The sequence below is a fragment of the Caretta caretta genome, chromosome 11, assembly GCF_965140235.1.
Source record: "Caretta caretta isolate rCarCar2 chromosome 11, rCarCar1.hap1, whole genome shotgun sequence".
Taxonomy (NCBI): domain Eukaryota; kingdom Metazoa; phylum Chordata; order Testudines; family Cheloniidae; genus Caretta; species Caretta caretta.
The window spans coordinates 68,565,124-68,578,008 of NC_134216.1; the positions used below are offsets into that span (position 1 = coordinate 68,565,124).

Below are 12,885 nucleotides of genomic sequence, written 5' to 3' on the forward strand. Positions count from 1 at the left end.
TTCTAACAAGCCTGCCGCTCCTCTGGTTCCTGTGGAAAATGGCATGAAAGCTGCGATCAATTAGATCAATCAATTAATTGGTTTTGGGTTGTTTTAAGAAAAGAACTCATGAAATTTCCTTCAATTTTTGTAAGTGTCCATTAGTTTAAGACATTTTTTGGTGATCCAGCAGCTGTTTCCATGGGAATGGTAACAGGAACAGATCTGTCTGAGTTCTTGTTGATTGCTGAGGGTTAGGCTTGCAAAAGCCCTTTGGCTCTCAAGGCTGTAGTCCATGTTCACTTTGAAAATCCAATTAAATTATGGCAGGGAAAAGAACTTCACTTTGCTTTCAATGCTATTATTTTCCCTCTGGTAGGCGCAATGAGCCAAGAGCTCTCTTTCGCAAGAGATGATGTAAAATACAACACCTGGGGCATTGTACTGGCTGGGGGCCTGCCCCAATTTCAGCCTCTCCTTTAGATACCCAGGGAACATTGTGTCTCCTGAGTTTGCAAACCCCTCCTGATCACACGGGGTATGGGTCCAATCAGGGACACAAGAGACGAGCCATGAGACTTATGTGACTAGATTGCCCTGAGCGACCTTTCAGGAAAAGTCAAGATAACAAAAGATTTGCAAGACAGTTTACACAAACAGAGCAGTTCCAGCAAACCATTGCAGCACGTTCAGAAACACAGGTTAAACTTGAACCAGGCTGTATATAAGTTGATTTTAGGTTGAACGTTTCATATAGCTGTCCCCCATTCCTCACTGAATAAAACCACTAATAACACATCGACAGCTTGTCATCCCCACCCACCTAAATGGAAACACGCAGCAGGAGCTGGTTTATTTGCAGAAACTCTGTCAGCCGCCAGCTCTCATTTTAACAAAGAAAGTAAGTGATTTCCCTTCAACTACAATTCATTCATTTCATTGACTCCATACATTTACATGTTTAACATGTGCATTTTATACATTGAAAACGGGGCTTTTAACACTTATGTTGCTCCAGTCAATGTCACATTATCTTCTAGATAGAAAATCTAGTCATAATTTCATTACTGTACCTCATATAGCCTTAGATCTTTCTCTTGAACAAGCTTTTTCACAAAAGCAGCTATAAACAGTGACCAAGCAGCCATCAGAGCAAATGGAAGAGAGTAGGTCACACTGCTTAAGAACCTGTAAAAGACAAATGCAGGATTTAGCTGAATAGAAAATGTGCTGGATTGGGATTTATGAAGAATATACTTTTCAAACCAATACTCTTTGCAGAGGAAAACCATGCTCATATTTTTAAATGTAGAGTATAATTATTAGAATAAGGATATTTTGTACTTACATAGGACCTTCCAAACAGTTTAAAAATATTAATGAATTAACCCTTTTTACCCTGCTACCATGTAAGTATTATTCATCTGATTTTAACCGCTGGGAAAACTGTAGCACAGAGAAATTAAGGCCAACATTTTCAAAACTGTACGCCTAAAGTTAGGCCCCTAAATCCAAAGTGCTGGGAATTCATGACTCCGAATAAAGTTAGTCAATACAGTCAGCAGATAATTACCATTTCTGAAAATCGGGCTGCTTATTTCCCTGGATTCAGGTGCCTGACTTGACACCCACATTTGCAAACTGTGGCCCAAATGTCTTGCCCAGTGTCAGACTGTGACAGAACTGGTATTAGAATCCACATGTATTGATCCTCATCCCTATGCATTAGCCAGCAGACTTTCCTTCCACTCAAAAGGAAGTAGTGGTGGTAGTAAATTGAGCCTACTGTATTTGAAAACAAGATTGTTACCTGATTGATTTTCCACAGTAGATTAATTTTAAGGAACATATAGCATGTTCCCTTTCTGATGAAAAAAGCCAGTACTATTTCTGCAAAAAGTCTCAAATGAAACTATTTCAAGCGAAATTAAAATTTAATTTTGTTCTGAATTGTTTTAGTTGGAAACTCAAAGACGTCATAAAAATCAACCCACGTTCATGAAAGGTTTTGATTTAGATGAAACTGCATTTTTCAACTAAAAAGAACGTCAACCAGGTCTCCAAATTTCAGCAGTTTCCAAATGTTACGGTACAATGACATATGAGATTGCCACAACTTTGCCTGTAAAATGGTAACTAAGCGGTATCAGTTGATGAATGTTGATTTTATAGCAGCTTCTACTGCAGCGTCATTCCACAGCTCCTGGGTATTTTAATGATTGAATGAAATGGCATCTTCTGAACTTTCCAGGTGGGGGAAAGAGAATTGTGAAGGTGAGTTGTTTTCTTGGCAGCAAGAGTGCGAGAAAAGCAGCTTACAGCTCAATAATGAGTGCCTCCAGGAAATAGTTCATCATAGTACACAATGATTTAACAATAATAATCTGTATTTTTGCTGTAAATAATTGACATATTGTCTGAACTATTCCTGACCACTTCACAGTCACAATAAGGTGGCAGACCTTTGCATGTGAATTATCCTATTGTAACCTACATTAGGAGAATACAACTCTCTCTCTCTCGGTCTCTCGGCTGATCGACCTATAAGGTTAACAAGTGCCCTACAGGATGCAGCTAGCTTTTTAGTTCAGGTGGCACAACCTCGTGCTTTGAGAATGAAATGTCCTGCATTAAAAGCGGCCATACTGGGTCAGACTAAAGGTCCATCTAGCCCAGTAACCTGTCTTCTGACAGTGGCCAGTGCCAGGTGCCCCAGAGGGAATGAACAGAACAGGTCATCATCAAGGGATCCATCCCCTGTCGCCCATCCCCAGCTTCTGGCAAGCAGAGGCCAGGGACACCGTCCCTGCCCAACTCTTTCGGTCTGCCCGAGTGGAGTCAGTTATACTGCCCTCTGTAGAATGAGTGTCCAAGCCAACAGTGCAATTTGCTGAACATCCCTCACTGCTGTAAAATACATTGAAAATGGCTTTTCACACATGTGTTTACCCAGCTTGGATGCCGCCTCTGGTCCCTGTAATAATTCAGAGACATCACAGACCCAGGATCCCATTTCTTATCATAACTGTCGCACCCAGGGGCCAGATCCTCAGCTGGTATAAAGTGGCATGGCTGTATTGAAGTCAGCTGAGTTATGCTGATTTACGCCCACTGAGATCTGGCTCAAGGTGAGCAGAATCCAAAACTCCTCACTCCTGTGCCAGTCTGTTTATCAAGACTCACTCTGGTTCACACACCATTCATACTGCACCACTTGGTATAGCAGGCAGTTAACCCTGACTGCTCAGTGCACTGGAATCTCATCTGTCTCCCCTCAACATTGTTGAGAGGAGAGTTACAACCTCATCTCCTCTATAGCTCTTGCAACCCCTGAGAGAGAGAGGCATATGTAGCAGAACTGTACACTATGAATGGTGTCTAAACTGGAATTGCTGGAACAAAAAATAAATACCGCAACTTGAAGTAATATCAAGTAACTTAAAGCTCATATTTAGGCTCGTAAACTTAGGGACTTTTTTTTTCCTCAACAGATAAGCTACTATCTGCTACTCAGCTACTATCTAAGCTACTATCTGGATTTATACACCTACTGAAATAGGCCAAGACTCCTGAAGTCTAATCCCAGCTCCGCCAGTGACTCGCTATGCCTCAGTTTCCCTGTCTCTAAAATGGAGGTAGTAATTTTCACCTACAGTAGTACCTATGGGAATTATGACGATTCACATATTTATAGTACAATGATGAGACAAGGCACTCTGGGTGAAATCCTCACCCCACTAGAGTCACTGGGAGTTTTGCCATTGATTTCGGTAGGGCCAGAGTCTCATCCTGGATCCTTTAAAACAACAAAATAATATTTCTTTAAATCTTCATATAGATTTTCCTTTTCTATTATGATTTTCTTTTCATGGGAGCATGGCTTTGAGGAAGCCGGTAAGTCCCAACCATTGTAATTATCCTGCTAATGTATAACACGTTCTGCAAGTCATTGTCATTGATGAGAAGTAATGGGTTTAATCAGCAGCAAGGGAGATTTAGGTTAGATATTAGGAAAAAATGTCTAGCAATAAGGGTAGTTAAGCTCTGGAACAGGCTTCCAAGGGAGGTTGTGAAATCCCCATCACTAGAGGATTTTACGAACACTGTAGATAAACACCTCTCAGTGATGGTCTAGGTTTACTTGGTCCTGCCTCAGTGCAAGGGTATGGATTTGCTGACTTCCTGAGGGCTCATGAACTTACATGTCCTTATTGTAGCAGGGGTAGGGAGTGGCCTGGACTTGAACAGCTATTTCTTCTGGACTCTTCCCAGTCTGCAACTCAATGATTGCTCTCTCGATACTGTCCTGGATATAGATAAAGGCTCGGCTGTAGATCTGGCTCTGCGAGGTTGAATTATGTGGGCCCACGGTCCAGATCCTCTCCCTGATCCTATTTGTCGTTTGGGAAATCCTGCTGCTCATTCGGATGGTATAATTGACTAGTGGAGGAAGGGAGAGACTGTCGGGAGTTGCTCTCCTCTGTCTGTTACTGCTTGATGGTAGATTGAAAATGACACCTTGAGAAAACAAAGTGAAATTTATTTTTCAGTCAACAACGGTTGCAGTAGGATAGTGCCACGTATAAGTATCAAATCTGAACTCCTCATTTTTATAACCCTTTTGCATATTAAAACCCAACCGTCTTTTAACTGAAGAGCCTACTGCTCAGCTAGATATGCAATTTGTTGTCACTATCAAGCATGTCAAAGCAGAGTTAGCTGTTGTTGCTCACACTGTATTTATGCTGACATTTCCAAAACTGACTGGTGATTCTGGGTGCCAAGAACCCACCCTCTGAAAAGCAGACCCTTTTAAGTTGTTCGTACATCAGCATTCAGTATTGGAGGTACCCAAAATCACTAGTCACTTTTGGAAAACCTTGGTCTTAGATCTAACCCGACTAGGAAAACTATAAATATTCCATATACAGATTATCAAATCTCATGTATGATAGAGGTACAAGAAATCAGTTTTAATAACTACTGATACATCACATTATTAAGGTTAGTAGAGTTTCTGTTGATAAGGGAGATGTTTTTAATGGTGGCTTGAATTATGGGATATTAAAAAAGAACAGTTTATGGGACTTTCAAGAAAGTCCTGAGCTCGCATTCCGATTCCTTTAAAAATTAAACGAAGGTCACACATAAGATCCTTTCTTTTTCCCTACTTGATATGATAGCCAAATATTAATGGGCCAAATTCATCTGCCTTTTACGAATGTAGTTCTCATCTGCTAATATATGTCTCCTACAATAATGGGCTACTATTTGGTTTCATTAAAGCATTTTAAGAACAGTATGATCTGCTAAAGAAAGGTGTGGTCTCTTCATATTACTTGCTTTACATATCCCTTTCCCTCTACAGGCCTATCTGGAGGACAGCTCTGTATCCTGGAGATTCACCAGGGGTTCCCAAGGTGGCTCAACAGAAGACCCTACTGGCACCTTGCCAGGATACCAAGGGCTACCTACACCTATCTGCATGAAAAGGAGCAGATTGTAGCCCACTCTCATCTGTGATAAGGAGGCATGGCCATGCAATATGTCATGGCTGATTGGCTGAAGATTGCAGGTTGAGCATTGTTTGCTGGGACCTATTGTTTTCCTAGTATAGAACTCTGGGTATAGCACTTGACTCATGAACTGCACTTTGGCTACTGCACATGATAACAGGGTAAAAAGGGTTAATTCATTAATTACATGGGCATTTCTGTAACTGAACATGGCACTTACTTCCAAAAAGTTCATTCCTCAAAAAAAGCTCTTTAGCTACCATTTCCAGCGCCTCTCTGTTTTTTGCCACCTGAATGCGATCAAACGACACACAGGAGGATACATTTACTGCCAGGGTAGATAATGTGTTCAGTTGATTGATGATGTCAGCGTTGTTCTGCAATTCCAACCTTATATCATCTGGGGTGAGGGGGAAGGGAATGAAGCAAAAGAACCATCACTTCATTATGCTGTTACTGCTAATAACGATGGAAAAAAACAATCACACTAAACATTAATCGTAAAATATTATTCTGCATTTATCAGTGCAATGAATGCATGTGGTTGACCCAATTTTTAGGTTAATCATTTTTTACACGCTAATGAGTTTGTCTTTGGGAGAATGTCAACTATGGAATGTGACAACCATTTCAAACCAGAGGTTACTGCTAATCTGCTGGTTTTTTAAACTGTGTATGATGTTCTCCATTCGTTCCACGTCCAGTGATTTTCAGTGTAATCGCCATGTCTGCTGATCTGTTTTAGCTCAGTGGTGAACACAATCTATTTTATCCAAGCCCGTCAAGTAGGAGGTAGGTCTGCCATGGTGCTGTGTGTATTAGACCTGTTAATGCAGCCAATAAAAGTACTGCTGTCTTCTGGCTGTTGTACATTGTGACTACATAATGCAGTGTAACTAATGTGGAACAGCGGCCACAAGTATGATGGTTTTGCTGCAGTTAGGACAGGTGATTGCACCCAATAGGTGACTATTTGCACTCATTTCATTCTAAACAGCATGCTGATATGGGTTGCAATGAGCTAGACTCACTCCTGATCTACATCAGCTTCCACTCGCACAAACAAGGGCTGTGTTGGAGTCATTGTGGATAGCTCTTTGAAAACGTTCACTCAATGGGCAGTGGCAGTCAAAAAAACAAACAGAATGTTGGGAATCATTAAGAAAGGGATAGAAAATAAGACAGAAAATATCATACTGCCTCTATATAAATCCATGGTATGCCCACATCTTGAATACTGAGTGCAGATGTGGTCGCTCCATCTCAAAAAAGATATACTGAAATTGGAAAAGGTTCAGAAAAGGGCAACAAAAATTATTAGGGGTAAGGGATGGCTTCTGTATGAGGAGAGATTAGTAAGACTGGTACTTTTCAGCCTGAAAAAGAGACGACTAAGGGGGGGGGGGAATATGATAGAGATCTATAAAATCATGACTGGTGTGGAGAAAGTAAATTAGAAAGTGTTATTTACTCCTCAGAACACAAGAATCAGCGGTCACCAAATAAAATTAATAGGCAGCGGGTTTAAAAAGGAAGATTTTTTTCACAGAATGCACAGTCAACCTGTGGAACTCCTTGCCAGAGGATGTTGTGAAGGCCAAGACTATAACTGGGTTCAAAAAAGAACTAGATAAGTTCATGGAGGTCCATCAATGGCTATTAGCCAGGATGGGCAGGGGTGGTGTCCCTAGCCTCTGTTTGCCAGAAGCTGGGAATAGGCGACAGGATGTATCACTTGATGATTACCTGTTCTGTTCATCTCCTCTGGGGTACCTGACATTGGCCACTGGGCTAGATGAACATTTGGTCTCACCCAGTATCGCTGTTCTTATGTTATTAAAGTGGCTGCTACATTACTCCACTGTGGGAGTAGGGAGGAGAGGGGGACCTGAGAGACCTGAAAACTTTAAAGCAAAACTCCAGTTCTGATGTGAGTGAATTATTAAAATCACTTCCCATCAGGCTTCCAATTCACTATTTGGGTGAATAATTATGTCTGAACAGTGTCCTCTGGTGGCCAGAGGGGATTAATACAATTTACTGCAGAGATTCTCTTACAATGTCTATTTGACTAACATTCAGGATTGGAATCATTTAAACTAGGCCTTATGGTTTTTAAGACTATTTTTCATAAATTTTGAGGCTGGAAGGGACTATAATTATAATGGAATGCTAACCCATATTACACTATTCAGCCATTAGGTGGCACCGCGTTCATTTACAGCCGTGGTCTCCAACCGTTTTACACACAAGATCACATTTTGAATTTAAGATCAACCCAGGATCTACCTCGCCCCTTCGCCGAGGCCCTGCTCCCTCCAGTCCTTCCTCCCATCCTCACTCACTTTCACTGGGCTGGGGCAGGGACTTGGGGTGCAAGCTCAGGGAGGGAGTTTGGGTGCAGGAGGGGGCTCTGGGCTGGGGCAAGGGGTCGGGATGTGGGAGGGGGTGTGGGGTCTGTGAGGGAGCTCTGGGCTGGGCATGGGGTGGCGTGGTGCAGGCTCCAGGCAGGACAGGCAGCACAGCAGGGCTCAGGCAGGCTGCCTGCCTGCTGCAGCCCCACGCCACTCCTGCTCGCACCTGCAAGCGCCACCTCCGCAGTTCCCAATGGTCGGTTTCCAGCTAATGGGAGCTGCGGCGATGGTGCAAGGGGCGAGGGCAGCATACAGAGCCGTCTCACCCTCCCCTTCCCCCAGGGGCCGCAGAGACATGCCAGCAGCCAGCCGCTTCTGGGAGTGGCGTGGGGCCAAGGAAGGCAGGGCTGAGCCCCTGCACCCACTGGACTTTTAGCGGCCCAGAGATTGCGATTGACTGGCCGAGGCTCCGGGATCAACAGGTTGGTGACCATTGATTTAAAGAAACCTCAGCCATACCTGGCAGAGCATTAAAGGAACTTATGATGAACACGTCACATGTGTATAAGCAGGCTCTGCTGCCAGTCCATATCCGATACTGGAACATGACCATTATCATCATCTAGTCTGACCTCCGACGTAGCCCAGGTCATAGAACCTCATCCAGTAAACACTGCATCAAGCCCATAACTTCTGTCTGAGCCCTACTTATCTTTTAGAAAGACATCCAGTCTTGATTTAGATTGAATATTAGGAAAAACTTTTTCACTAAGAGGGTGGTGAAACACTGGAATGCGTTACCTAGGGAGGTGGTAGAATCTCCTTCCTTAGAGGTTTTTAAGGTCAGGCTTGACAAAGCCCTGGCTGGGATGATTTAACTGGGAATTGGCCCTGCTTCGAGCAGGGGGTTGGACTAGATGACCTTCTGGGGTCCCTTCCAACCCTGATATTCTATGATTCTATGATTTAAAGACATCAAGTGATGGAGAATCCATCATGTCCCTAGGCACGTCATTCCAATGGTTAATTACCCTCACTGTTAAAAATTTGCACCCTATTTCTTGTCTGAATTTTTCTAGCTTCAGCTTCCAACCATTGGAGCTTTTAAAGCCTTTTTCTGATCAATTAAAGAGTCGTCTGCTATCAGAAGTCTATTCTCCAAGTAGGTACCTGCATGACCTTCTCATAAACAAACTAGGGAAATACAGCCTAGATGGAGCTACTATAAGGTGGGTGTGTAACTGGTTCAAAAACCACTCCCAGAGAGTAATCAATCAGTGGTTCACAGCCAATCTGGAAGGGTATATCAAGTGGGGTCCCACAGGGATCAGTTCTGAGTCCAGTTCTGTTCAAGATCTTCATCAATGATTTAGATAATAGCATAGAGAGGACACTTATAAAGTTTGTGGATGATACCAAGCTGGGAGGGGTTGCAAGTGCTTTGGAGGACAGAATTAAAATTCAAAATGATCTGGACAAACTGGAGAAATGGTCTGAAGTAAATAGGATGAAATTCATAAGGACAAATGCAAAGTACTCCATTTAGGAAGGAACAATCAGTTGCACACATACAAAATGGGAAATGACTGCCTAGGAAGGAGTACTGTGAATAGGGATCTGTGGGTTATAGTGGATCACAAGCTGAATATGAATCAACAGTGTAACACTGTTGCAAAAAAAGGGAATGCCATTCTGGGATGTATCAGCAGGAGTATTGTAAGCAAAACACAAGAAGTAATTCTTCTGCTCTACTCCGTGCTGATAAGGCCTCAGCTGGAGTATTGTGTCCAGTTCTGGGTGCCACATTTCAGGAAAGATGTGAACAAATTGGAGAAAGTCCAGAGAAGAGCAACAAAAAATTATTAAAGGTCTAGAAAACATGACCTGTGAAGGAAGATTGAAAAAACTGGGTTTATTTAGTCTGGAGAAGAGAAGACAGAGGGGACATGATAATAGTTTTCAAGTACATAAAAGGTTGTTACAAGGAGGAGGGAGAAAAATTGTTCTCGTTACCTTCTGAGGATAGGACAAGCAATGGCCTTCAATTGCAGCAAGGGAGGTTTAGGTTGCATATTAGGAAAAACTTCCTCACTGTCAGGGTGGTTAAGCCCTGGAATAAATTATCTAGGGAGGTTCTGGAATCTCCATCATTGGAGGTTTTTAACAAACACATGCCAAGGATGGTCTTGTTTTTATATAGTCCTGCCTTGAGTGCAGGGGACTGGACTAGATGACCTCTCAAGGTCCCTTCCAGTCTTATACTTCTAGGGTTCTGTGATTCCTCATTTACAATTATTTTGACATCTATTATTTAACTAGGTTTTAATCCATTTAATATGGAAAACAGGAATTTTGTATAGTGTTAATTTTTTTTATGAGAATGTCATGCAGGACTAAGTCAAATGACTCACAGAAATCTATTATCTCAGCACAGTTACCTTTCTCGACCAAACTAGTGATCAGTTTATGATGAGATACATTTGTTTGACAAGCTCATTTTTCATAAAACCATGTTGATTGGCATTAATTATGCTACTGTCCTTTAATTCTTTACTGATGATATCCCGCATCAGCCTTCCTGAAATTTTTCCTGGGATCACTATCAGGCTGCATCATCCTGTTTACCTTTTTTAAAAATATTGGTTTGACATTAGCTTCTTTAAAAACAACAACAACATAGTAACAGGTTACATTTCAGGGATCCCACAGCTAAAAGACTGGCTTATGCATCTGATAATGTGTTTTGTGTTACACACTGGATGCCACATAAGACATATTTATGGAGAGGATGAGTGGCATTGGGCTAAGGTACAAGACTGGGACTCAGGAGACTGCACTTCAAGGCAAAATCTGCCACAGAATTCCTGTGTGCCCTTGGCTAAATCACTTAATCCCTCTATGCCTCAGTTTCCCATCTGTAAAACAAGGCTCATAATGCTCCCTTTCTCCCCCCATCTGTCTTATCCATCCATAATGTGGGCACTCAAACCACATTGCTCAGGACATATGCTGATATTTTAAGAAGGTGAAGGAGGAATCTTTCCAGGCAAATATACACTATGGATGAGCTTGATTGGCACTAATGCATCAGCTACTGGCCAGCAGGAATCGTTACACCAATGGTCTAAGGCAGTGAGGCAGTTGTGATGTTCTGAGCACTGTTATATAAATAGGAGGTGTATGAATAGCAACTTACCCAGTTCATTTATTTCGCTCAGCAGTTTGACAGCATCCAGCTTCACCATGAGTTTGATAAAAACTTGCACAAATGGATTCTGCAGGGTATTCTATCAAATGAGAGTGAGAGAGAGATAGTGACATTCATCCTGTTTGGATCCCCTCCATGTTACTTACGCCCTTCTTGAGCCTCCTCTCTTCACTTGATTTCAGTTACGGAGAGAAAACTTTAGCCAGTGACAGAGTCTTACAGCTCTCTAAGGGCCTGATCCAACGGAAAACGATCACATTGACTTCACTGGGCATCGGACTGGTTCTGGAAAGCACTTAGGCCTGGATGCTTAGTGACACAGAGACGTTGAAGTATGTGCAAATGTAATTTCTACCAACTTTTGGTGTATCTGCAGTTTTGGAGCCCGCAGGAGCAAGCGTCCCAGCCCAGGTCAGCAGGTGTGGTTTACCCTAGCGCTCTGAAACTAGACATACAGCCAGTGCTTAGACGCTGTGGTTTGGACTCTTCAGCCCACCCCTCTCCCTGGGCTTCAGAGCCCAAGGTCCAGCCCCGTCTATACAGCTATTTTTAGAACCCTAGCATGAGCCGTGCTAGCCCGAGTCTGTCGACCCTCCTGGGAGGCTCGAACCCGCGGGCTCCAGAATGCTGTGTAGACAGACCCTGTAAGGGCGCTGTACGCTGTCAGAGCACAGTGCAGAGTGGCCTGCGTGTAAATGAGCTTCAGGCCTTCAGGTTTGAGCTTAGCTGAATCTCTAATAGCTCATTCCACAAAGGAGTCCGCTCAGTGGAGAATGTTTCATCGCTGACTCTCACATGCTCCGTCCTGGATTTTCCAGGAGTCCAGCTATGCTATATACACTGTGGTGAATTTCTCCCACTGAGACCAGTTAATATTTACTCTGTGTTCCCAAGATATCCTTTCTATAACAGGCTGTGTTCTGTTTCTTCACCAAAAAGAAGCCAATCACTGCTGCTAAGGTAACTTAAGTAACTCAAAGTAACCTCAAAGTGCCTCAAAGTAACTTAAGCACGGAGAGTGAGTAGAAAGAGGAGGCACGTTACAGTTTTCCAGGTTTGAACAGTGACTTGTTCCTCATGGAGAGAGTCTGAAGTTTTACCTTGATATTTAAATATTTTTCCTCATTGAGCTACAAAGGCAGAATGGCATTCGTTCATCCTCTAGGCTCTCCAGCACTTTTCTAATGAGGAGACATAGGTATTATCCCAGCTTTTCTGCTTCCTGAGGAGAACCACTTCTTTGGTATCTCAGGCTGGGGTGAGCCCTGTGATGAGTCACCCAGCTTTGATTGCTACGTCAAGCAGAAGGCAATTGCATTTACAAACCTAAGAGAATTCTCCCCTTTGTATGGCCAACCATCAGTCCTCAGTGTGTTGGAAGTTTTAGAGGAAGTACTGTAAGCATTTCAGAAGGAGGGTTTAGCTCTGAAAAGGTGCCCCTTTAGAATCTCTTGGTGTTTGTATTGTTGGTGGATGTCAATAGAGCTATGACAATTTATATCAGAGAGGATCTGCCCCCAGCCTTCTGTTAACTTGAGCGACAAAGGAACCCTGTTAGCTGTGAGATAATAATACCTTGACAACTGGAATTGTTTCGTTTAATGTAGTCAGTGAATTCATGATCAACGGTGACTTGTCCAGCCATTCCTGGGACTTTTGCATTAGATCAGCCATTTGCTTCAGGGTTGCATTAGACTTAAAAAAACAAATCAAAACAAACACATACAATAAATCCATTTGACCTGTTTACAAAAAGCTAAATTAATATTTCCATGGTCCTTTCACATGACATTGAGCAAGTTTTTCCTTCTTTAGGCCCCGATTCAGC

At 42.6% G+C, this 12,885-nt stretch overlaps 1 protein-coding gene across 1 annotated transcript in view; it reads right to left on the reverse strand.

The window, feature by feature from the left end:
• Positions 1 to 12,885, reverse strand: part of ABCA12 (ATP binding cassette subfamily A member 12) — an 86,222-nt gene that overhangs the window by 57,079 nt on the left and 16,258 nt on the right. Inside the window, exons 11-15 of the mRNA XM_048869959.2 lie at positions 12,633 to 12,752; positions 11,046 to 11,136; positions 5,716 to 5,895; positions 4,182 to 4,497; positions 1,053 to 1,167 (exon numbers count right to left, since the gene is read on the reverse strand). Coding sequence (XP_048725916.2) covers positions 1,053 to 1,167; positions 4,182 to 4,497; positions 5,716 to 5,895; positions 11,046 to 11,136; positions 12,633 to 12,752 — 822 coding nt within the window. The remainder of the gene's footprint in view (positions 1 to 1,052; positions 1,168 to 4,181; positions 4,498 to 5,715; positions 5,896 to 11,045; positions 11,137 to 12,632; positions 12,753 to 12,885) is intronic.